At 43.7% G+C, this 25,926-nt stretch overlaps 1 protein-coding gene across 5 annotated transcripts in view; it reads left to right on the forward strand.

The window, feature by feature from the left end:
- The window catches only part of ASAH1 (N-acylsphingosine amidohydrolase 1), a 33,197-nt gene extending 11,980 nt beyond the window's left edge, over nucleotides 1-21,217 (forward strand). For 3 of the 5 annotated variants that reach the window (XM_081084716.1, XM_081084719.1, XM_081084718.1), the window contains exons 3-14: nucleotides 2,498-2,588; nucleotides 5,254-5,340; nucleotides 7,569-7,647; nucleotides 8,188-8,262; nucleotides 9,106-9,151; nucleotides 9,991-10,135; nucleotides 10,673-10,727; nucleotides 10,853-10,934; nucleotides 18,185-18,316; nucleotides 18,415-18,538; nucleotides 18,961-19,017; nucleotides 20,121-21,217. In XM_081084716.1, coding sequence (XP_080940842.1) covers nucleotides 2,498-2,588; nucleotides 5,254-5,340; nucleotides 7,569-7,647; nucleotides 8,188-8,262; nucleotides 9,106-9,151; nucleotides 9,991-10,135; nucleotides 10,673-10,727; nucleotides 10,853-10,934; nucleotides 18,185-18,316; nucleotides 18,415-18,538; nucleotides 18,961-19,017; nucleotides 20,121-20,210 — 1,063 coding nt within the window. In that variant the 3' untranslated portion in view covers nucleotides 20,211-21,217. Of the gene's footprint in view, nucleotides 1-2,476; nucleotides 2,589-5,253; nucleotides 5,341-7,568; nucleotides 7,648-8,187; nucleotides 8,263-9,105; nucleotides 9,152-9,990; nucleotides 10,136-10,672; nucleotides 10,728-10,852; nucleotides 10,935-18,184; nucleotides 18,317-18,414; nucleotides 18,539-18,960; nucleotides 19,018-20,120 lie in introns of all 5 variants that reach the window. The other 2 variants (XM_081084720.1, XM_081084717.1) reach the window with 2 other exon arrangements.
- The last annotated feature ends 4,709 nt before the right edge of the window (nucleotides 21,218-25,926 follow it).

A 25,926-nucleotide genomic window follows, 5' to 3' on the forward strand; every position in this document is an offset into this window, starting at 1 on the left:
AAATAGTGTAGGGTCTTACAGGTGAAACATTCCAGCAATAAACCCTGGCATGGTAAACAAATCCATCAAGGGAAACACAGGATTGGAAAATCTAAAGGTACGGCCAATATTTAGTGTATTTAGCGTTCATATTTGTGGTCTAGATATATGGGTGGCTTTCAGATCCTCTGTGGCTGGCTACATGGGTCTGTGAGAAAGACATGAGACTAGCTCACCAGCCCAGAGGGTACCAGGGTGTGTGGGAAAGAAGGGAAAGGTATAAGGCAGGTAACCTTGTTTGCCCTGCTCTTTCTGCTCAATGAAAGTTGCCTGCGGGGCCGGGTGTGTGTGTGGGGGGGGGGGGGAGAGTAAAACTTTAACCAGTATAGCAAGATGACTGTTCGGGTTTTGTAGCCTCTAATTACACATTTTGTGCTGCACTTGCCTACATAGCCTCTGTTCCAGGTACAATGAAACTGTACTACACTAGATTCTTTTTCTTTACTGGCCTTTCTAGAAGGAGGTGCATCTTTGGCAGGAAGTAGTTTAGAACCAGTCAGTTTCCATGTTAGTCCAAAGCCGGCACAGAGTCCAGACCTCCTCGGGGTTGCTCCCCCCAAAATCTCCCTTTTGTCTCTCATCACTAACAGCATGTTAGTCCTCAGTGCCTTGTTGATTGTGCGCCTCACTTGGCTGGTCTCACTGCCCCAATTCATTGAACCTTTAATGAGTAACTTTCCACGTTCAAGGCTTTTTTTCTACTCCCTTTGCGCACCTTTTTTGGGTCTATGAATTGATTGCCCGGCCAACCTTCCCTGCTTTTAACTGGTTCCAAATTGCCCATTGTGTGAGTGTGTGTTTATACATGTGTATACACACATATCCAGATAAACACCGTTTTCTTGTATTTATACATCTACATAATAGAAATATTTTTGCACTGGTATTTCTGCCAGATTCCTTCCTAAGGAAATGGGATTTTGAGAATGCTTTGAAAAGAACAAATGTATTGATTTTGTTTGAAAGTCTGTTTCCAGAATCAAGGGTGCTCTCGTTGTCTATCCGAATCATACGACCAGCAGCTGCTGGTTCAGTTTCATAAAACCTCACACATATCCCCAGGCCCCGAGCTCAGCAGCGTGTTTAGAGAATCAAATAGTTAACTCGTGACAACACAAGTGTAACTGGGAGCACAACTCATGACTTAGGAACTAAGCCGTCTCTGCCGTAGATGTAAGTATAGGTCACGTTTTACTTTAGCAGCCTGGGAACATTGTTATGTATCTAGAGCAATAGTCGCCAACCATTGGTCTGCAGATCACTGGTGGTCCGTGAGGTCCAAAAGGTTGGCAACCGCTGTCCTAGAGTAATCCTTATGCCTCCCAGAGCAGAACACTAATGGGGCAAATGCTGGCTATTTTCAGGCAGTTTTAAGCTGACAAATCACCGAATGGCACACCCTTAGGGGCTATTTCAGTTTTGTAACAAGTGCCAGAAGATAATGTTTCCATAGCAACAGAGAGTAGTTGTTGAATTCATCCACCAGAAAGAAATATGGCCCAGGCCCATTGATGAGGGAAAGATGTTGCTGTGTCCTCCACAGAAATTGCTGTGTGTAAATTGATGGGTAGGGAGTTGGGGGACGGGGTGATCCCACAATGCTTGGGCTTGGATTTACCGCAGAGGAATGAGAAGAGGGAAGTATAGTAGGAAGAAGAAGGTAGTGAGTGAATAGCAAAGGTTTTAGAAGCCATCATGGGAAACTAATACATGTTGACACTCTGGGGTTTTGAAAGATGACCTTACTGAAGCCAACAATGATTTGGCCAAAGTGTTAGACTGTCTAAGCGGCAATGTGACTGAGAAGACCAGTTAGAGAGGTTCCCAGGCTTAGACTAAACCTTTGCAGGGACGTAGGAGGGAAAGCCGGGGCAGGTATTTTCTAGCGGTTATATTCAGGTTACACAGAACTCTAGAACCAACGATTCATTCCCGTATCCACAGTTCACATTAACATTCCAGAATGTTTAATTCTAGTCTAAGATTTCTGAAACTACTTATGATTCTGTACAGTGTAGGACAGAAGCACCAGAAAATTCGCATTTGCAAATTTTGAGTACTAATTTCTCTGTATATTTTGTTGTTATTAATCCTCACCTGAGGATATTTTTCCCATTAATTTTTTAGAGAGAGTGGAAGGGAGGAAGGGAGGATAGTGGGGGGGCGGGGAGAGAGAAAGAGATATGTGAGAGACACATTGATTGGTTGCCTCCACACACGTCCCAACTAGAGCCAAGGATCAAATGTGCAGCCCAGGTATGTGCCCTTGACCAGGAATCAAACCCAAGACCCTTTGGTGTGCTGGCCAATGCTCCAGCCACTGAGCAACACCAGCCAGGGCCTAACTTCTGTATTTTCATTAAGAATATATCTCTAACATATCCATATAGATATAACTCTCTAACCCCCATCAAAAAACTGCCTTTACCATTTCAAGATGATGCGCCTCTCCTTGCAGCTATCGGGGGCCAGTGCCGTGGTACACCATCAACCTGGACTTACCGCCCTACAAGAGGTGGCACGAACTGATCACCGACAAGGCACCTTCGGTACGCTGCAATCTTAAATCTGACTCACTGAACATAATGCATGTATAAGTGAACACTTTATGAAATTCCACACCAATACTTGAAGAATGAACTTTGGATACTTTTCTGCCATCCTGTATAATAATCGCCTGATATGTTAAGTGTCCGGTCATCTGGTTGACCGGTCAGCTGTTCAACCGAAGTGTAATATGCTAATAATATGCTAAGGCCTCTCAACCGCTTGCTATGATGTGCACTGACCACCAGGGGGCAGATGCTACAACTGGTAGGTTAGCTTGCTGCTGGGGTCTGGCCGATCGGGACTGAGCAAGATGGGCTGGACATGCCCTGGAGCCCTCCCGCGGTCTCTCCTCAGCCCTTATCATGCACCAGTGGAGTCCTTCCGCCTTGCCTGGGCCCTCTTGCAATCCGGGACCCCTCAGGGGATGTTGGAGAGCTGGTTTCGGCCGGATCCTGCAGACCAGGCTGAGGGACCCCACTGGTGCACGAATTCGTGCACCAGGCCTCCCTCTAGTTTACCATAAATGATGGTAGAGGAAAAGGTGTCATTCCTTAGAGCTTCTTTTATTTATTTGTTTGTTTGTTTATTTATTATTGTCTAAAGTTTTACATTTGTCTTCTTTTTCCCGAATTGACCCTCCCCACCAGCCGTTCCCACCCCAGGCAAGCCCCCACCGCCTCAGTGCCTGTATCCATTGGATATGCTAATATGCATGCATACAAGTCGTTTGGTTGCTCTCTAACCCCCCCACCCCTACCATTTGTCTCTGGATCTATTCTTTTTCATCAAATTATGTTGATCATTATATCCTTCTTATGAGTGAGATCATGTGATATTTATCTTTCTCTGACTGGCTTATTTCGCATAGCCTAATGCTCTCCAGTTCCATCCATGTTGTGGCAAATGGTAAAAGTTCCTTTTTTATAGCAACACTAGAGGCCCGGTGCACAAAAATTTGTTCACTCGGGTGGGTCCCTCAGCCCGGCCTGTGCCCTCTCGCAGTCTGGGGTCCCTCGGGGGCCCCTTCCACTGGCTGCTGGCACCAGTTTTCCTCCGGCGCCCGGAACCCAGGCCTTCGCTCTTTGCCCAGGAGGGGCCGGTGCAGCGGGCTCAGCGCTTAGCTCTGCGCTGGGGGCGGGGCCGGCACAGCGGGCGAGGGACTTAGCTCTTTGGGGGCTTTGCTCTTCACTTGCGACGCCGGCCTTCGCTCGCTGCACCTGCCTGGGGCCAGCGGGCTTCGCTCCACGCTTGGCGCCTACATATGCAATTAGCCGTCATCTTTGTTGGCGGTTAATTTGCATATCACACTGATTAGCCAATGGGAAGCGTAGCGAAGGTATGGTCAGTTACCCTTTTGTCTATTATTAGATTAGATAGTATTCCATTGTGTAGATGTACCACAGTTTTCTAATCCACTCATCTGCTGATGGGCACTTAGGCTGTTTCCAAATCTGTAAATTGTGCTGCTATGAACATAGGGGTGCATATATCCTTTCTGATTGGTGTTTCTGGTTTCCTGGGATATAGTCCTAGAAGTGGGATCACTGGGTCAAATGGGAGTTCCATTTTTAATTTTTGAGGAAACTCCATACTGTCTTCCATAGTGGCTGCACCAGTCTGCATTCCCACCAGCAGTTCACGAGGGTTCCTTTTTCTCTGCATCCTCACCAACACTTGTCATTTATTGATTTGTTGATGACAGGTGTGAGATGGTACCTCATTGTTGTTTTGATTTGCATTTCTTGGATGATTAGTGACTTTGAGCATGTTTTCATATGTCTCTGGGCTTTCTGTATGTCCTTTGGAAAAGTGTCTATGTAGATCCTTTGCCCATTTTTTTATTGGATCGTTTATCTTCCTTTTGTTAAGTTGTATGACTTATCTGTAAATTTTGGAGATTAAACCCTTATCGGAAATATCATTGACAAATATGTTCTCCCATGCAGTGGTCTTTCTTGTTGTTTTGTTGATGGTTTCTTTTGCTGTGCAGAAGCTTTTTATTTTGATGTAATCCCATTTATTTATTTTCTATTGCTATGACATATGTCTGCTATTTTGCTGCCTATGGAGTCTTGTAGAATTTTTATGGTTTCCTGTCTTACATTTAAGTCCTTTAGCCATTTTGAGTTTGTTTTTATGTATGGTGTAAGTTGGTGATCTAGTTTCATTGGAACTTTTTTTGGTAAATATATTTTTATTGATTTCAGAGAGAGAAAGGGAGGAGAGAGAGAAACATCAATAATGAGAGAGGATCATTGATTGGTTGCTTCCTGCATGCCCCACACTGGAGATTGGGCCAGCAACCCAGGTTCCTGACTGGGAATTGAACCATGACCTCCTGGTTCATAGGTCAGACTCTGAGCCATACCAGCCAGGCCCTTGGAACTTCTTGCTCTCTTTCCTAGCCTTTGCCTTTGTTTCCCTCTCTCTGAATCATCACCTTCATCTAAGTAGTTAGTCAGATGCCCTGTTAAAGATGTATTTTGTTTACTTATTAATATCACCTAATTTTATTTCAAAATATTCAAAATATCACCTAATTTTATTTAGCTACATACAAATAAATCAAAAGTTCTATATCTGTTTTCAGTATATCAATGTTAATCTTAAATGTCAAGACTTGTTTATGTTTCTTATTAATGAATGAATTCATTCATTTTTCAGCTAAAGGTTATGCTGAATTACCTGAGGGATGCAGCAAATATATTTGTTCCAAGTGGAAAACTCATGCAGATAGTGGATGAAAAGTTGGTAAGAAATATTATTTCCTACAATAAATTTAGAAACACACAGTTCAGAAAAGGCTCTGGTATTAAAGGCATAATTTTACAACCTCTTCTAAGGAGCTTGGACACGTTTGCTTTTTTATTCTAGACAACTGTCAAAACTTCGGGGACTGGACATTCTAGGGCAGTGATGGTGAACCTATGACATGCGTGTCAGGTGACACGCGAACTCATTTTTTTGGTTGATTTTTCTTTGTTAAATGGCATTTAAATATGTAAAATAAATATCAAAAATATAAATCTTTGTTTTACTATGGTTGCAAATATCAAAAAATTTCTATATGTGACACGGCACCAGAGTTAAGTTAGGGTTTTTCAAAATGCTGACACGCCGAGCTCAAAAGGTTCGCCATCACTGTTCTAGGGCTTAGTTCGATCAGAGCAGGGACATGAAATAGCGTGGCCAATTTTGGCTGTTAACTGCTCTTCAGTGTTTTTTAAAAGTCTTGATAATTTTACAGAGCAGTGGGCAAAATATACCTATTTCATCTGGGAGTATGGCATTTCCTTCCCCGTAATGTACACTTGGGCTTTCAAGTTCGTTATTGGACATTTGGTGTTTTTCTTAAGTGCTTTGCCCAGGACACCAGAGTTTTCGGGGGGGGGGGGGGGGGGTGGGCAGTTCGTGCATTGAAGGATGCCAGTAGCAGCATCTTTGGAGGCGTAGTACCTCTTCAGTTGTGGCAACTGAAACTGTTTCTGGATGTCACCAAATCTCCCCAGGGTTGGGGTTGGGGGGAGCCACTCCTGGTTGAGAATCACCCCCCCAGATGCCCTGGGCATATTACCCCCATGAGACTGGCTCCTGCCAACCAGCAAACTTGCCCTCCCTCATGCGCATGCTCTCCCAGCCTTTCAGGAAGGCTCTCCCTGTGGTTGTCCTAACCAGACCTCCTCCAAGTACACGTGGGCAGGAGCAGCAGCACAAGTCCCCCTCCTCTGCATGCCAGCAGGGGGCGCAGTGTGCAAAGGGTGCCCAGGCTTTACCATCCGACAACATTGGGGTTTGCGTTCTTTAAATTTTGGATTTGATTGAAGGTTGGATCAGTCACGTAATAAGCTGTGTGTCCTTGGACAGGTTTCTTATGGAACTTCAGCTTTCTCCCAGGGAGAATTTGCTAATGCACACTGTACATGGTGGTTGTAAGGATTAAATGACATACTATATGTAAAGTACAGTGCCTGGATTTGAGAAGTGGTTATTAAATGTTCAGTAAGGCATTGTTGTTTGTTAAATTGGAGGGAATATTCGTTGTGCACTGCCATAGGTCCCATTGCATATAAATATCAAGCTGGTGAAAAATGAGACTTGTACGTTTTATTTATTTATTTATATTTTTAAAATATGTTTTTATTGATTTCAGAGAAGAAGGGAGAGGGAGAGAGAGAGAAACATCAATGATGAGAGAGAGTCATTGATCGGCTGTCTCCTGCATGCCCCCCAACTGGGGATCAAGTCTACAACCTGGCTATGTGCCCTTGACTGGAATTGAACCTGGGACCCTTCAGTCTGCAGGTCAATGCTGTATCCACTGAGCCAAACTGGCTACAGTGAGACTTGTACATTTTAAACTTGTTATCTTATTAGCAAGAGGCTGTGTGAGCTTACATCTTAATCTCATTGCTGGAGAGTAGGTGCAGTTGAGGATAAAAGTATCATGTCCACCATTGAGATTGCCCCTGTGTCCATTGTTTGCCAACAGAATGCATAAAGCGTCTTAGGCCAAGATCAGATATTAACTGTAATAGAAGTTTTCATGAGTGACTAGAATACATATGTTTGCTATGTGGGGGAAGGAACTAGAAATGAGGGTATAATGCCGTTGGCTACAGGGTGAGTTTGCGTAGAGAGATAGGGAGTGCTTCTTGTGAGGTTCCTGTGTGGTGGGCCATATAAGGTCATCAAGTGGAACTATCCCAGGTCCTCAGCTCTCTGGAGAAGAGGGTGGAATAGAAACAGTTTGAGAGTCACAGGTTTCTGCACACTGCCTGAGAACAGATGAGCTCACGGGTCTCAAAGCAGGCGTTACGGTGAGTATGACGTAGATCTTTTAGAAATACATGGTGTAAAGGTGCCTTTAAAAATAAGATCACCTATTGTGGCAGCAGCATCTAGAACAAATTATATGTAAAAGAACCGAAACTCAAAGCAACCCTTTAGGTCGAATGATTGTTAATTTGTTTGGTTTTCAGCCTGGTCTACTTGGCAACTTTCCTGGCCCTTATGTGGAGGAAATGAAGGGAATTGCAGATCTTACTGGCATACCTTTTGGTAAAGTTCATTTCTCAGCTCTTAAAAAATGTAATAAAGCACTGAAAATGTTTTCTATTGAGGTATGATACACATACAGTAAAGCACACAGATCTTAAGTATACAGTTCAATAGAATTTTTAAAATACTTACATGCACGTGATTGCAACTCAGATCAACATACAGAAATTCCAGCCACCCAGAATGCTCCATCATACCCCTTCATAGACAACAGACAATACCTCGTCCCCAGGTGACGGCTGTTCTGACTTCAACCTCGATTCGTTTTGCCTCTTGAACTGCTTATAAATAGAACCAGACAATATGCACTATTGTGTTTGGTTGCTTATACTTATTGTATGAATAGGATATTTGGCTTGTTTCCAGATTCTGGATGTTAAGAATAAACAGTTATGAACATTCTTGTACATGTCTTTTGATGGGCATGCCAAAGCAAAAGCTCACACGGTGATGATAGTCCAACCCTTTCTTAAAGAAGAATTTTCTAATAATGTCATGGTTCTGTATGTTAACCAAAAAATGTCCTATCTTTTCTCATAGGAGAGATTATTTCATTCAATGTTTTCTATGAATTTTTTACCATTTGTACCTCAATCATAGCAGAGGACAAGAAAGGTAAGTATGCTGAGGAAGGGTGAGCACTGCCAAACACAGGGTCAAAGAAGAAACTTCCAAATAAGTGGAATTAGAACGTATGAAATCTAGGCTTGCCATGCAGATTCTGTGTACGTTGCATACAGTGTATGGATCTTGGTGAAGTTTTAAAAGTGGGCTGAAAACTATCCTTACTTTAAGATCATTGTAATGCCCACTGATGTTTAATTCAGACCACGAAACATGGGAAGAAGTGTCTCGGGACTGTCCTCATCGTCTACTCGTACCCACCTTCGTGATTTGATATAAGTACCCACAGGTGCATCATTACCCTGTGCGTAACCCCGTAATGACCCAGCCCTCCCTTGAAGCCCAGGACCAGTCTTCTCCCATCATTTCTCAGCCAAGGGGCCCCAGGTAGCCCCCTCATTTCCCATGTTTTTCTGGCAGTTCCTCAGAGTACAGGGCACAGCGTGATTTGCCCCAGTTCACTCTTATTTTTCACCTGTTCTTTGAGGGGCCCAGGTATTGGTGGCAATGCCCGAAGCATGTTTGCAGGTCACGTTAGGGGAGGCTAAAATAGCCATGTTCGGGCTGGACCCTGTCATAGTGGACCAAAGAATTACCATTGATCCTTTCCCCATATTCTTATCTTACCTGAAACCCTGTGTTCACGGGGATTATGGGGGGATCTGGCTGATGTGGCAGGGACAGCAGTTTGGCTTATGGTGCCAGGATGTGGCTTATTATTGTTGGATTGAATAGCTGTGACTATCATTTAACCAAAATTCAGTATCCAGCTTTAAGATCAATCTTAACTGTCATAACTGCTCCTACATGTCTCTCTTGCTTTCTTTCAATTAGGTCATTTAGTACATGGGCGAAACATGGATTTTGGAATATTTCTTGGGTAAGTAAAGAAAATGGTATCAGTCCTTGAGAAGAATAGGTTTATTACAATGGTGAAAAGTCCCAGGTCACCCTCAAAGTGTGGCCAGAAGTGACAAGAGAGGACTCCTGAGTTTTGAGAGAAGGTGGTACACTCTGCTCAGTTATTGGCAAGTGCATAACTGAGTTGTACCTAGTGAACAAAACTTTGCAGTGTGCTTGAAGGCCCAGATGCATGTCTAGTATATTGCTTCAAAGGAAGAATAGCATTCCATTTTATGACTTCTTGCTCTTTCTGGGGAAAAAAATAACAGAGCTTTATAATTAGACACCTAAATTTGAATCTGGAGTTTGTTATTTATAGACTTATATGTTGGGAGAAGCCTTAACTTCTCTGAGCCTCGCTTTTGTCATGTGAAGAATGGAGGATAAAACCACCCATATTGTTCTTTTTTTATTGAATTTATTGGGGAGGCATTGGTTAATAAAATTATACAGGCTTCAGTTGTACAGTTCTATAGCACATCATCGGTATATTGTATCGTGTGTTCACTACCCCAAGTCAGGTCTCCTTCCATCACCCTTTATCCCCCCTTTACCTTCTTCTACCTCTCCCCACCCCCTCGACATATCCAGCCACATCTGGTGATCTCCGTGCTGTTGTCTGTGCCTACGAGGATTAGTTTTCTTACTCCCTTACCTTTTTCACCCAGCCCCCAACCCCCTCCACCATGATGCCAAGTACTTGTTAGGATTGATTGTTAAGGATAGGTAAAGTACCTAGTATAATGCCTGGCCATCATCATCATATTCATCATTATCATCATTGTTCTTAAATGTCACTAAATTTGTCTTTTATAGGTGGAATATGAATAATAATACCTGGACCATAACTGAAGAGCTAAAACCTTTAACAGTGAATTTGGACTTCCAAAGAAATAATAAAACTGTCTTCAAGGCTGCAAGCTTTGCTGGCTATGTGGGCATGTTAACAGGATTCAAACCAGTAAGGAACCTACCATTACGTAATTTTACAGGTAGCTCTGTGTCCGGCTTTTACTCTCTGAGAAGGGTGTAGTCTAAGGAAATGAGGACCTAAAAGGAATATGAAGCCCCTGTGCGTCCCTTTGTACTTCCTGTCACCTTCGTAGGTATGAGCTCCACGGCAGAGAAGGGTGGAAAGGAATGAAAGTTTCCCAGCCCGTTTCTGGAAAAGCATGTGGCTGGATGTCGAGGGCTGGGAACAACAATCTGGAATCTGGTCCTGGGTCTGCCCCTTGGCACCTCAGGCATTAATTCTCTGCCCTGCAGTTAGTTAGAAAAGTGAGGCCAGTACCATCCCACCTACTTGTCTCATCCACGAGGTGTGAAAATCCTTTGAACTTCCAGAAAAGCTGTTCATACAAGGTGGTATTGTCACGATTATTATCTTTGCATTCCCCGTTACCCAGTCCAGGTCTCGATATACCATGTACAGTGCAGTGAGAGGGCCTGAAACAGGATGGTCCAAGTGTCTGACTTCACTCCCTTGTCTTCTCCTCAGGGACTCTTTAGCCTTACACTAAATGAGCGTTTCAGCACAAATGGTGGTTTTATGGGTGAGTAGACAGCTGTTAAATGAAATGGAAATTTCATAGATGTTTCCAGAGGAGGGCTGGACTGTGCGTTCTGGTGAACACTCTCACCTCTTCCAGCTCCCATGACACTGTGTGATCTCTTCCAGGTGTCTTAGAATGGATTTTGGGAAAGAAAGATGCTATGTGGATTGGGTTTCTCACTAGAGCAGTTCTGGAAAATAGTACAAGGTAATCCATTTGCTTTATTATCATATTTAGTATTTTATTTTAAAACTAGAGGCCCGGTGCATGACATTCGTGCACTGGGGGTTGTGGGGGTCCCTCAGCCCGACCTGCACCCTCTCCAATCTGGGAGCCCTCAGGGGAGCCCTCTCCAATCCGGGAGTTTCTGTCTGTCTTTGCAATCCTATGAGCAAATTGTCTGAGACCCAACTCAGTTTGGTTTGTTGCTCACAGAATAATAGAGGCAGTTTTTTTTTCTTTGCTTCATTGCTGGAGATTTCCTGGAAGTTTTAGGATATCTTCCCTTTAATTTTTCCTAGACACTCTGATTTTACTTACGTCTCTCACCTTTGCTTTCCCGCCATCCCCCACTGCAACAGTAACTTGCTCCAGGCTCACTTTGCTTTAGTGCAGTGGTTCTCAACCTTCTGGCCCTTTAAATACAGTTCCTCATGCTGTGACCCAACCATAAAGTTATTTTTGTTGCTACTTCATAACTGTAATGCTGCTACTGTTATGAATCATCATGTAAATATCTGATATGCAGGATGGTCTTAGGCGACCCCTGTGAAAGGGTCGTTCGACCACCAAAGAGGTCGCTACCTACAGGTTGAGAACTGCTGCTCTAGTGTCTAGGAGATCCATCTGCCACCAGAACTACAATTCCCAGCATTCCTGGTGCTCCCTGTGCTCTGGGCTTCTGCTTCCGGTCCTGGGGCTGCCACCAGAACTACTATTCCCAGAATTCCTGGTGCTCCCCACGCTCTTGGTTTTCCCTTCCTGCTCTGTCTCCGTCCCACAGCCTCCCACTCTGCCAAGTAATCCAGACCACCAGCTCTCCCTCTCTGCTCTCCATCTGGTGGCTTGGGGAGCCAAGTTCCCCAAGTTGCTCCACTCTCCACCGGCTCTCCTGCTCTGCTCTCCACCTGGTGCCTTTGTATGCAAATTAACCCACCATCTTTGTTGGTTTAATTTGCATACTCCTGATTGGCTGGTGAGCATAGTGGAGGGAAGGTCAATTTACATGTTTCTCTTCTATTATATAGGATTATTTTTATTGATATAATTAAAGTGTAACATTAGTTTAAGGTATACAAAATGTTTTGATATTTGTATATATTGCAAAATGATCCCAATAAGTGTAACATCCATCACCATACATAGTTACAAACTTTTTTCCTTATGAGAGCTTTAAGGTTTACTTTTAGCAACTTTAGAATATTCAATCCAGTGTTATTAACTGTAGTAACCATGCTGTACCTTACATCCCCAGGACTTATTATATAACTCAACGTTTTTACCTTTTGACCCCCTCTACCCATTTCAACCTCCCTCCCTCCCCATCACTCAACTGCCTCTGGCAACCACTAATCTGTTCTCTGTACCTATGCATTTTTTTGTGTTCATACTCCACATATAAGTGAGCTCATATGGTACTTGTCTTTCACTGTCTGATTGGTTTCACTTAGCATAATGCCCTCAAGATCCATCCCTGTCAGAAATGGCAAGATGTTTTTTCTTTGGCTGAATAGTATTCCACATTTTCTTTACCCATTTCTCCGCATATGGACACCTGTTACGTTTCCATGTTTTGGCTATTATAAATAACTAGAGGCCCGGTGCACAAAAATTTGTGCACTCGGGACGCGGTCCCTCAGCCCGGCCTGTGCCCTCTCGCAGTCTGGGACCCCTAGGGGGATGTCCACCTGCTGGCTTAGGCCCGCTCCCTGGGGGATTGGACCTATGCTGGCAGTCAAACATCCCTCTGGCAGCCAGGAAGCCCTCGGGGGATGTCTACTTGCCAGCGGGGAGCAGGCCAAAGCTGCAGTCAGACATCCTTAGCGCTGCTGAGGAGGCGGGAGAGGCTCCCACCACCACCGCTGTACTGGCAGCCGTCAGCCTGGCTTGTAGCTGAGCAGAGCTCCCTGGTGGTCAGTGTTTGTCATAGTGACCAGTCATTACCAGTGGTTCTGCTGTTAGGGTCAATTTGCATATTGCCCTTTTATTATATAGGAGTGCCTGGCCAGCCTGGGTGAGGCTGTTTGTAGGCTGGCCAAGCCCCCCAGCAGGGACCCTCACCCAATGAGGGTGTGGCCAGCCTGGGTGAGGGGCTGATGGCTGTTTGCAGGCTGGCCACAGCCCCTTCAGTGTGGGGGTCCCCACTGGGGTGCCTGGCCAACCTGGGTGAGGGGCTGAGGGCCGTTTTCAAGCTGGCTAAGCCCTCCAGCAGGGACCCTCATCCCATGAGGGTGTGGCCAGCCTGGGTGAGGGGCTGATGGCTGTTTGCAGGATGGCCAAGCCCTCAGCCACCCAAGCTCCCAGTGGAGGCTGGCTGGAAGCAAGTATCTGGGATTTATTTGTCTTCTATAATTGAAACTTTGTTGCCATGAGCGGAGACCACAGCCAACTCAGTGCAGGCGGGAAGCTTGGCTTCCTCCATCGCCCGGGCAACCAAGCCTCCTACTTGCTCCAGCTCTGTGACTTCCGGCCGCCATCTTGGTTGGGTTAATTTGCATGCAGTCACTCTGATTGGCTGGTGGGCGTGGCTTGGGACATAGCAAAGGTACGGTCAATTAGCATCTTTGTCTTTTATTAGTGTAGATCCGTGGCTGGCAAACTGCGGCTCACGAGCCACATGCGGCTCTTTGGCCCCTTGAGTGTGGCTCTTCCTAAGCCTTAGGAGTGCCCTAATTAAGTTAATAACAATGTGCCTACCTATATAGTTTACCTTTAAAAAATTTGGCTCTCAAAAGAAATTTCAATCGTTGTACTGTTGATATTTGGCTCTGTTGACTAATGAGTTTGCCAACCACTGATGCTTCAATAACATGGGGGTGCATAATTTTTTTTGGATACTGTTTTCCATAGTGGCTGCACCAATTTACATTCCCACCAACAGTGCACAGGGTCCCTTTTCTCCACATCCTCACCATCACTTGTTATTTCAGGTCTTTTGAGAAAAGTGAGTCTAACAGTTGTGAGGTGGTATCTCATTGTGGTTTGATTTGCATTTCCCTGATTACTGATGTTAAGCATCTTTTTTTTTTCTTAAATATATTTTACTGATTTTTTACGGAGAGGAAGGGAGAGGGATATAGAGTCAGAAACATCAATGGGAGAGAAACATCGATCAGCTGCCTCCTGCACACTCCCTACTGGGGATGTGCCCGCAACCAAGGTACATGCCCTTGACCGGAATCGAACCTGGGACCCTTGAGTCCGCAGGCCGATACTCTAACCACTGAGCCAAACTGGCTAGGGCAAGCATCTTTTCATGGACCTGGTGGCCACCGGTATATGTTCTTTGGAAAAATGTCTAGTAAGAACCTCTGCCCATTTTTTAATAGGATTGTTTGTTTTTTTGGTGTGGTTTATTTTTTGCTGTTGAGTTGCATGAGTTCTTTATGTATTGTGGATGGTAACCCTTATCAGCTACATGCTTTGCAAATAGTTTCTCCCATGTTGTTTTCTTTGCTGTGCAGAAGCCTTTTAATTTGATATTAACTAAAGTCTCACTTGTTTATTTTTGCTTTTGTTGCTTTTGATTTTGGTGTCAAGTCCAAAGAAATCATAGCCAATAGCATTGTCAAAGAACTTACCACTTATGTTTTCTTCTAGTTTTATGGTTCCAGGTCTTATGTTCAAGTCTTTACTTCATTTTGAGTTGATTTTTGTGTATGGTGTGAGATAGTGGTCTGTTTTTATTCTTTTGCAAGTGGCTGTCCAGTTTTCCCAAAGTCATTTATTGAAGAGACTGTCCTTTCCCCATTGGGTATTCTTGACTCCTTTGCTGTAAATTAATTGACTGAATATACATGGATTTATTTGGGGACTCTCTATTGTCTTCCATTGAGCTATATGTCTGTTTATGCCAATACCATGCTGTTTTGATTACTATAGATTTGTCATATAATTTGAAATCAGGAAGTGGGATGTCTCCAGCTTTGTTCTTTCTCAAAATTGCATTTGCTATTCAGGGTTTTTTAGTGACTCCATGTAATTTTAGGATATTTTCTTCTGTGAAAAATGCCTTTAGAATTTTGATAGGGATTGAATCTGTAGATTGCTTTGGGTAGTGTAGAATTTTAACACTATTAATTTCCCAATCCATGAGCAGGGAGTATCTTTCCACTTATTTATGTCTTCCATTTCTTTCATCAATGTCTTACAGTTTTCAGTGTACCGATCTTTCACCTCCTGGGTTAAATTTATTCCTTGGTATTTTATTCTTTTTTATATAATTGTAAATGGGATTATTTTCTTAATTTCTCTTTTGGGTAGTTCATTGTTAGTGCGTAGCTACTGATTTTTGTACATTTTTACCCTGCAACTTTACTGAATTTATTAGTTCTAACAGGTTTTTTTAGTGTAGTCTTTAGTTTTTTCTATATATAATACCTAAACAAATAGCATACCTTTCTGATTTGGATACCTTCTCTTTGTCCTAATTGCTTTGACTAGTACTGCCAACATCCTATCTAATAAAAGAGTAATATGCAAATTAACCATCACTCCCTCACTCTGTCACTCCGTCACAAAGATGGCAGCGGCTATGGAGTTGGAGCAAGCAGGCGGCTTGGGTTGCCCCGGCGATGGAGGAAGCCAAGCTTCCCGCCTGCCCTGGCTGGCCCTGAGGTCTGCTCAAGGCTACAAAGTTTCAATTATAGAAGATAAATAAATCCCAGATACCTGCTTCCAGCCACTGTGGCCTCCACTCAAGGAGGGGCTGGGAGCCTCGGTTGCCAGGGGTAACCCAGGCTTCAAGCAGGGCCAAGGCTACAAAGTTTCAATTATAGAAGTTAAATAAATCCCAGATACCTGCTTCCAGCCCGCCGGCGTGGCCAGCCTGAAAATGGCCATCAGCCCCTCACCCAGGCTGGCCAGGCACCCCAGCAGGGACCCCCACCCTGAAGGGGCTGTGGGCAGCCAAAAAACGGCCCTCAGCCCCTCACCCAGGCTGGCCACACTCCCATAGGGTGAGGATCCCCACTGGGGGGCTTGACCAGCCTGCAAACAGCCATCAGCCCCTCACCCAGGCTGGCCAGGCACCCCAGTGGGGACCCACACCCTGAAAGGGGTTTGACCCGCCTGAAAATAGCCCTCAGCCCCTCACCCAGGCTGGCCACACTCCCACGTGGTGAGGGTCCCCACTGGGGCGCTTGACCAGCCTGAAAACGGCCCTCAGCCCCTCACCCAGGCTGGCCAGATACCCCAGCAGGACCCCACCCTGATCCAGGACACCCTTCAGGGCAAACCAGCTGGCTCCCACCCGTGCACCACGCCTCTATCCTATATAGTAAAAGGGTAATATGCAAATTGACCCTAACAGCAGAACCACTGGGAATGACTGGTCACTATGACAAACACTGACCACCAGAGGGCAGACGTTCAATGCAGGAGATGCCCCCTGGTGGTCAGTGCACTCCCACAGGGGGGAGCTCTGCTCAGCCACAAGCCAGGCTGACGGCTGCCAGTACAGCAGTGGTGGTGGGAGCCTTTCCCGCCTCCTCAGCAGCGCTAAGGATGTCTGACTGCAGCTTAAGCCTGCTCCCCGCTGGCAAGTGGACATCCCCTGAGGGCTCCCGGGCTGCCAGAGGGATGTCTAACTGCCAGCTTAGGCCCATTCCCCTGGGGAGTACCGGGCCTCTAGTTATCTATAATAATAAAAGCATAATATGCTAATTAGACCAGACATCCTTCCAGATGAAGCTGGGGCTGCAAGGGAAGCCCAGGTCCCAGGTTCCAGGTGCCCACCAGTGTCTGGAAGGAATCCTGGGTCCCGGGTACCAGAGGGAAGCCGGTGCCAGCAGCCAGGGGAAAGAAGGCCTACTCTTGCACAAATTTCATGCATTGGGCCTCTAGTGTAGAATAAAATGGGCATCTTTGTCTTGTTACTGGAGGAAAAGAATTCATTCAGCTTTTCACCATTGAATAAGTTAGCTGTGGGCTCATCATCTATGGCCTTTATTATGTCCCACTTGACATGGTGTATGATTCTTTCAGTATGTTTATTTTAAATTACTCATATTAAAATAGAAAAATATTTCCCAGCTTTATCTTCAATTGAAGAATCATTTCAGAATTTTGTAGGTGAATCTCATATGGAATTCTTCATTTGTGTGTGTGGTGTGTGTGTTTAAAGTAAGGAAATTATTTGTTTAAAAAGTTCTGGAGATAGTGCCACTATGAAGGGACCTATACCCAAAATAAAAATCCTGTATAATAAAAGCCCAGTGACCGCAACAGTACAACCAGAGACCAGAACAACCACAGCTCCTCACCCCAGCCAGCCGCCGAGCGGTTAGGGGTGATCAGGGAGGCAGAGTGGTTAGGGGCCATCAGGCAGGCAGTGAGCAGTTAGGGGTCAGCAGTCCTGGATTGTGAGAGGGTGTACACTGGGCTGAGGGGGACCCTTCTCTCCCCCCGCTCCCCCCGCACAAATGTCATGCACTGGGCCTCTAGTTATATAATAAAATGTCCCTTTAAGTCATAATACCGGTTAACCTAGAACAGTGATGGCGAACCTTTTGAGCTCGGCGTGTCAGCATTTTGAAAAACCCTAACTTAACTCTGGTGCCGTGTCACATATAGAAATTTTTTGATATTTGCAACCATAGTAAAACAAAGACTTACATTTTTGATATTTATTTTGTATATTTAAATGCCATTTAACATTTAACAAAGAAAAATCGACCAAAAAAATGAGTTCGCGTGTCACCTCTGACACGTGTGCCATAGGTTCGCCATCACTGCCCTAGAAGTTATATTCTGTGCTGGTGCAGAAATCTTATAATAGCAACACTGCCTTTAGCCAGCACGACATCTAAATGACCTAGAATAAAGGGCCATCAATTCTATTTTTAATGCTTCCCAGGGAATAAGATTTAGTAATCTTCTTTGAAGATCCTCTTCCTTGATTAATAGCCCTAATTTCCAAGGTTTACTCTCTATTCCCTACGTCCTATATATATAGTAATACTACTTCCTCTTGTTCTATTGTTGAGTGAAAGGCATAGACAATAAGGGTGGAAGATTATCTCTTGAGACTGTTGTGTTTGTCCTTCAGCCTAGAGGGGACATTCAGATCTGTGTTTCACCACATGGGAGTCAGAGATTGTTCCTCCCTGAGCCATTGCTCACCATCCTTTTAAAAATGTGCTCCTCAGATACTTGTTTACGCTTCGTTTCTGTAGTTAAAAAACTTCCATTCCAAGTCAACTAAGAATGTTTCTTTTCTACAACATGTGTTTATGTAGTTATGAAGAAGCCAAGAATACATTGATCAAAACGAAGATACTGGCCCCAGCATACTTTATCCTGGGAGGCAACAAGTCGGGGGAGGGCTGTGTGATTACACGAGAAAGAAAGAAATCTTTGGATGTTTATGAGTAAGTACATTGTTAAAGCAAAGTAGAAGCTAAAGCACAGACTGACATATGTACAGGTTTAAGGCATGGGCCTGAGAGGAATCTCTTTTCGTATCTAGACTCGACCTCAAGCAGGATAGATGGTATGTCGTAGAAACTAACTATGACCGTTGGAAACATCCCCTCTTCCTCGATGATCGCAGATCAGCTGCCAAGACGTGTCTAAACCAGACAACCCAGGAGGTAAAGAGCATTCACAGTGTCAGATATAGAAAGAAATGGCCTCATTAAGATTGTATTAGTTCTGGCATTTTGATTTGGCCTTTATGGAGTTTATAAGCCTCATGTTATCTATTATCAATGCATAGTCCCCACCGAGTTTTTGTTTTTAATTTAAAGAGCAAAATTTTGCTGTACTTCCCTTTCTAATTCTGGAAACCATTTGGTGAAGCGAATGATAGACAAGAATTAAAAGGGGAGGAAAAGTCATAAAAAGTGAAACATGAGAACCATTAGCCGTGTTTCTAACAGTGACCCCAAGGGAAATTCATTTAGGGGCTGGGGAGGTTGATTGACAGTGTCTTGGTTTCTAATGACCCATTTGTGTGCATAAGGCTGTTGACGTCTGTATTTAATGGACTGAACAACCTATTTTTATGTTTCAGAATATCTCATTACCAACTATCTATGATATCCTGTCAACAAAACCTGTCCTCAACAAGGTATTTAAAATATATACATATATTTGCTTTTAGGGAAAGAATTTGGTCCTGTTTTATCTTTCCCTGTTATCATTGGAGAAGTCAGAGCTAGAATCACAAGGCATGTTCAGCTTAAGGCTGACTTTTAAAAATGTTTTTGTGTGACTAAAGTAGTAACTGTTGGGACGGAACAAAGAAACGGATCACGTGGCTTGGATGTCAGTTTGGTCAGAGTATTGTTTCTAGTTTTGCTTACCTGGCATTGAATTAAGTGTAGCGTTTTAGCCTGGACTTCTCCCTGTCCACCAGAATCTTATGCTGTACACTGCAACTAGCACCTAAAACCTGACCAGAGTCCATTCTGAGGCAGAGCTTTGTGTCTTGGTGGATTAGGGTGTCCCTTAAACTTCATTACACCCTTTTATCTTTTCCCCGCACTATAGCTAAAAATGCAGTTTCCTGGTCACCCAATGTACTACTAGTCCCCCTTGTGTATTCTGGATACACACCCTGATCTTCCCATTTGTCCTCTTTGGTCCTTCCCCCGCACCCTCCCTAAAATCAGCCTGCCTCCATCACCGCTGCCCGTAGCATTCAGTCCGAACCTGGGTCCTGCAGGAAGCCTTCCTTAAGCCCGCTGACCCGGCCATACTTCTTGTTCGGCCCATGCCATCATCATGAGAGCTCACAGTGGTTATTTACAGATCCCGTGTGCCTCCCGTGTGTATGCCTTTAATCTACATGCCTGCAGAGTGTCCCCCACTGTTTATGGTTTAAGGATAAGGACAGCTAAAGCAAAACTGTTCAGACTCCACAGAACACCATTAGGCTCTGGAAGCTGAAGGCTAGTCTTACAGCCTTGCTGGTGAAGCAGCGTGCTGCCCAGGAAGAGACCTTGCTTCTCTCCCAAGCCTATCATATTCACAACCTGGAATAATAGTCTGTTGAAGTCAGTTTAGATTTTATATTATATAACATTTGTTTTATATACTTACTTATATGTAATATTATATATTCATTGTTTAATATTAACTTCATAAAGCAGTTCCGTAAGAAATGCTAATGTGAATCAGGACATCTTAGAATTGAAAACATCCTCAAAATAAAAATCACTTTTTTTTCAGCTGACTGTATTCACAACCTTGATGGACGTTACCAAAGGTCAATTTGAAACGTACCTTCGGGATTGCCCAGACCCTTGTATCGGCTGGTGAGCACACCTGGCCTACAGAGTGCACTGTGACGTCAAGCGGGGAGCTCACAGGTGGCCCACGAGTGCAGCCATCGATCTCTGACCAAGAACTAAGACTCAGGGCAGCTTCTCTTTCAGGCATGAGCTTGCCCGTGTCTTTGTATGTTTACAATTCACAGGCTATTTGTGCCACAACAGTTGACTGTTCTTATTTACAGATAATTTAAGTACAGCAATCATTTAGAATTTGTTGAGTTTCATTTCACTTTAACATTTGGGGATGGGCAGTTAAACTATCGTGGGACCCACTTCTATAGAATAAAGCAAGAGTCTTGTGGGCGCTGAAATCAGCACATCTGCGTAATAGCTACAGCAAATTGTTTTCCACTTTTATCTATAGATTGGTGCATTTTCCTGTATAGCAGTCTTTTCCTCCTGGTACTAATTGCTACTAAAGTTAATACAGTATGCCACTGTCTCCTGTGTGTGACAGCAATGTTAATTTCACTAACTTTGGAGGGAGAAATACATTCAACTGTGTATTTCTTAATGGGCATACCTGGGCCTTTGACTCTAAATAGAAGTACTTTTTAGGGGTCATGAAGCAATCAGTATGCAACAGTCTTATATACACAGAATGGAGGTGTTTCCTTTTTCATAATGACCCTACCTCCCAGAAACCCCAGGATGTTAGCTTTAAACCGAGGCCCAGGTTCTGTGAATTAATAGTAGATAAACAGGTCAGACTTGTGGAAAATGGGATATGAACCCGTTTTTTTAACCTTCCTAGGGATTATCCACTTAATAGATTTTGAGTTTTTCCTTTTGATCAATATGTATTTTTTTAAACTAAGTAGTTACTAAAAATGTTTTTCAGAAATCAATATATTTATGAAAAATGCTAATGGCACTTGTTAACCTTTCAAACTCTCACAATGAACTGTGAACTGTATGCCGGTTGGGCACGGCTGTATCCACTTCATTTCCATGTCAGTTGTATTCATAATGTCCAGTAAAGCATTGTCAGCAGCCGTGTGTGCTGAGTGTACAGCTACGCGCTGGTTTGAGGGTGGGGGCTCTTATGGAGAAATCAAAGCTACTGAGTGTGTCTGAATGACAAGAATTGTGCAAGTGGGTTATTCAGCTCATGACTGGTTACAGTGTTACATGACAATCCTTGCCACTTCTTTTCCCACTGTTACCAGCCCCGTGTGCAGATGTTCAAAGGCAGCTTTTCCTCCCAGAATGGAGGTGTTCTTGGTTTGTTACCTCAAAATTACAGTGATGCCAGTATTGTCTTACTAAAGCAAGAAGAATTATAAGAGAATTTGTGTTAAAATAGGATTCAATTAATGTAAAAATCTACACTTGGAATTTTGTCCCTCTTATAAAAATGATGTGAGGTAAACTTTTATTATTTTTCTCAAGTAGCCTTTGATACGCACAATAAAATGGGATGCTAATTGTTTCAAACTGATTCCTCAGGACTAAATTAAAGCATATGAAGGTAATCTATAATAATAAAAACGTAATATGCTAATTAGATTGGACAGCCAAACAACCTTCCAGATGTCCTTCCGGATGAAGCCGGTGCTGTGAGGGCTGAGGCAAGGTGCCGCAGCTGCAAGAGCCGAGCCCCCTGCATGAATTTCATGCATTGGGCCTCTAATCCTATATAATATAAGGCTAATATGCAAATCAACTGAATGGTGGAACCACTGGTCGCTCTGACGTGCACTGACCAGTAGGGGCCATACGCTCAATGCAGGAGCCGCCCCCTGGTGATCAGTGTGCTCCCACAGAGGGGGTGCTGCTCAGCCAGTAGCCCTGAGCCGGGCTCACGGCTGGTGAGCACAGCAGTGGTGGTAGGAGCCTCTTCCACCTCCGAGGCAGTACTAAGGATGTCCGACTGCCAGCTTAGCCATCAGACTGCAAGAGGGCACAGGCCGGGCTGAGGGACTCTCCCCACCCCCCAAGTGCACGATTTTTGTGCACCAGGTCTCTAGTAACTGATATTAAAATTTGAAGTGGAGTTGTTCACTCTACTTTAGGATATATAGTATAGGCAGGCCTATTTATATAATACTTTATATATGCTTATGCATAAATAGGTATACATCTAGAACATAAAAAGATGATTAGGAGGAGATGTTTACAAATAGGTTGACAATGGTCCAACTGTAATTTTAGAAATACTGGATAATAATCCTGGACTGGTTGCATCCAAACCAGGGCCTATAATTTCTCCACCTAGTTTTAGGTAAGGAGAAAAAGCAAGGGGCAATCAATCATATGTGATATAATCCAAAGTGAAACTGAAAATTATAAAATCCAAAAAGTTATCTGAAATACTAATTTGTAGCTTAACTGAACTTCATTTATCCATGTCTTAAACATTAGGGGTTGGGAGGGACAGTAAGAGAATGGAAAGAGGAGAATGAAATGGAAGATAACTAGAATGGTGACACTAGGAAAACTCTAAGATCCACTAGAACGAAGGCTCTTTATCTTTAGACCTCACATCCTTATGTAAAGAGGGAAATTACAAAAAGAGTTCAGAGCCAGGACATATTAGAAAAGAACATTTGTTAAGCAAAGAACATATGGAATCAAGTGTGGGTTCTAGTATATCCCCTCCTTCCTGTGCCTTTCTTTCCTCAAACATGGATACATATGTGATGCCTTACATTTGTGTAGCACTCGTCATCAAAACATTTACATGAACGTTGGACAGACTAACCCATATTCCCTTTCTAGGAAAATACTGAATATCCAACAGGTGAAGGAGCAATGGAGATGGAAGAACTCTAATTGTCCACAGTCTCACTAAAAGAGAGGTTTAACACAAATGTTAAATATCACTAATGTGAATTGGCATAGCACTTTATATTTTAAAAGTCTATGACGTTGCCTGGCCGGCGTGGCTCAGTTGGTTGGGTGTTGTCCCTTGCACTGAAAGGTTGCCAGTTCAGTTCCCAGTAAGGCACATGCCAGGGTTGTGGCTGATGGATGCTTCCTTCTCCCTTTCTCTCTTAAAATCGATTATAAAAAATATTTTAAAAAATTCTTTAATGATGTCATTTGATCAATAGGATGGCCTTAAACAGGCTGCTATACTCTGGGAGATATAGTTCATTAAAGGTGAGGATTTTTAGCAATATAACAATATTTACAACTATTATTTATTTTACCTAAATATCAGGGATAACTAACTACACATAGCAAGTCTTAATGCAAAAATATTACCATAGATGCAGAGAGTGGGGTGGTGAGGGTGGGGGTGGGCTGAAGGAGGTCGATGGGGGGAAAAGGGGACATGTGTAATACTTTCAACAATAATGATTTTTTTTAAAAAGATTATTATGAGAACTCTGCTGTACTGAAACTTTACAACTTTTCAAAATAACCAGTTTTCTGTAAATTGCTGGCCCAAAGGTTCTTCTTTTAAAATATATTTTTATTGATTTCAGAAAGAGAGAGGGAGAGGGAGAGAAACATCAATGTTGAATCATTGATTGACCGCCTCCCACACACCTCCTACTGGGGATTGATCCTGCAACCTGGGCATGTGCCTTGACCACAATCAACCCTGGACCCTTCAGTCTACAGGTGTCAGCTCTATCCACTGAGCCAAACTAGCTAGGGCTCAAAGGTTCGTTTATGGATATTTCTGAGTCTGGGCAGATGAAATGAATTGGTAATTAAAACTCTTCTTGTATCTGAATCAAAGTCATTTGTAGGCATAGGATTCTCCGATTCCTTAATCAGAAGCACCAGCAATATGAGGAAAGAACCAGACATGTAAAGACAGCAAACGCTAAAGTAACAATTAGAGTTGTATAGCAAGTTCAAGAAACACTGCCTCTTCCAGGATAGGTGACAAGGCAACCACATTTCTACAGTGAAATAAGTGAAATCCAGAACCAATTATTTTGTTAACAGATCAAGAAATGGGGAAACCAAGATGGCGGCATAGGTAAACACCGGAGTTAGCTGCCTCGAACAACCACTTCAAAAATACAACTAAAAGACGAAACGGACATTGCCCAGAACCACAGGAAGACTGGCTGAGGGGAAATTCTTCAACTAGAAGGAAAGAGAACAGCATACCGAGACTCAGAGGAGGCGCAGTGCGGAAAATACAAAGGTGTGGAGTGCGCGGAGCGGGCTGGTGGCTGAGGGCGCGGCTGTCTGTTTCAATCGGGAGGGCGTCTCAGGCTCTGAGCTCCAGTTCTGGGCGAGTCTCTAGGGACCCAGACTCAAATGGGAGAAGCGGGACTGTCTGGCATCAGTTGGAACGCGAGGGCAGCTTTCTCTCCGAGGTTTGCCGCGGTTGCTGGGACTCTGAGAGGCAGAGCCTCTGGGGACGGGACTGAGAGCAGCCATATCTGCTCCCTCCACCCACTCTGTTGATCCCGTGCAACCCGCCCCACCCAAGCCCTGCGCAGAGCCATTTGCCAGATAGCCTCAGGCAAAGGCTAGATTAGCACCTCCCTAGAGGACAGAAGTTCTCCCACTGCAGACACAGCTGATTCTCACAGCCAGTTGGCCTGGAGGTCAAATCCCCCTAGTATTAACTACAACAATCAAGGCTTAACTACAACAAGACTGCGCACAAAGACCACTAGGGGGTGCACCAAGAAAGCTAAAAAATGCGGAGACAAAGAAACAGGACAAAACTGTCAATGGAGGATATTGAGTTCAGAACCACACTTTTAAGGTCTCTCAAGAACTGTCTAGAAGCCGCCGATAAAGTTATTGAGATCTACAAGAAATCTAATGAGACCCTCAATGTTATGATAAAGAACCAACTAGAAATTAAGCATACACGGACTGAAATAACGAATATTATACAGACTCCCAACAGCAGACCAGAGGAGCGCAAGAATCAAGGCAAAGATTTGAATGCGAAGAAGCAAAAAACACCCAACCAGAAAAGCAAAATGAAAAAAGAATCCGAAAATACGAAGATAGTGTAAGGAGCCTCTGGGGCAGCTTCAAGCGTACCAACATCAGAATTATAGGGGTGCCAGAAGATGAGAGAGAGCAAGATATTGAAAACCTATTTGAAGAAATAATGACAGAAAACTTCCCCTACCTGGTGAAAGAAATAGACTTACAAGTCCAGGAAGCACAGAGAACCCCAAACAAAAGGAATCCAAAGAGGACCACACCAAGACACATCATAATTAAAATGCCAAGAGTAAAAGACAAAGAGAGAATCTTAAAAGCAGCAAGAGAAAGAAACTCAGTTACCTACAAGGGAATACCCATACGACTGTCAGCTGATTTCTCAACAGAAACTTTGCAGGCCAGAAGGGAGTGGCAAGAAATATTCAAAGTGATGAATGCCAAGAACCTACAACCAAGATTACTTTATCTAACAAAGCTATCATTCAGAATTGAAGGTCAGATAAAGAGCTTCACAGATAAGGAAAAGCTAAAGGAGTTCATCACCACCAAACCAGTATTATATGAAATGCTGAAAGGTATCCTTTAAGAAGAGGAAGAAGAAAAAGGTAAAGATACTAATTATGAACGACAAATATACATCTATCAACAAGTGAATCTAAGAATCAAGTGAATAAATAATCTGATGAACAGAATAAACTGGTGATTATAATAGAATCAGGGACATAGAAAGGGAATGGACTGACTATTCTTGGGGGGGAAAGGGGTGTGGGAGATGTGGGAAGAGACTGGACAAAAATTGTGCATCTATGGATGAGGACAGTGGG

Source organism: Myotis nattereri (genome assembly GCF_964212035.1).
Source record: "Myotis nattereri genome assembly, chromosome: 2".
Taxonomy (NCBI): Eukaryota; Metazoa; Chordata; class Mammalia; order Chiroptera; family Vespertilionidae; genus Myotis; species Myotis nattereri.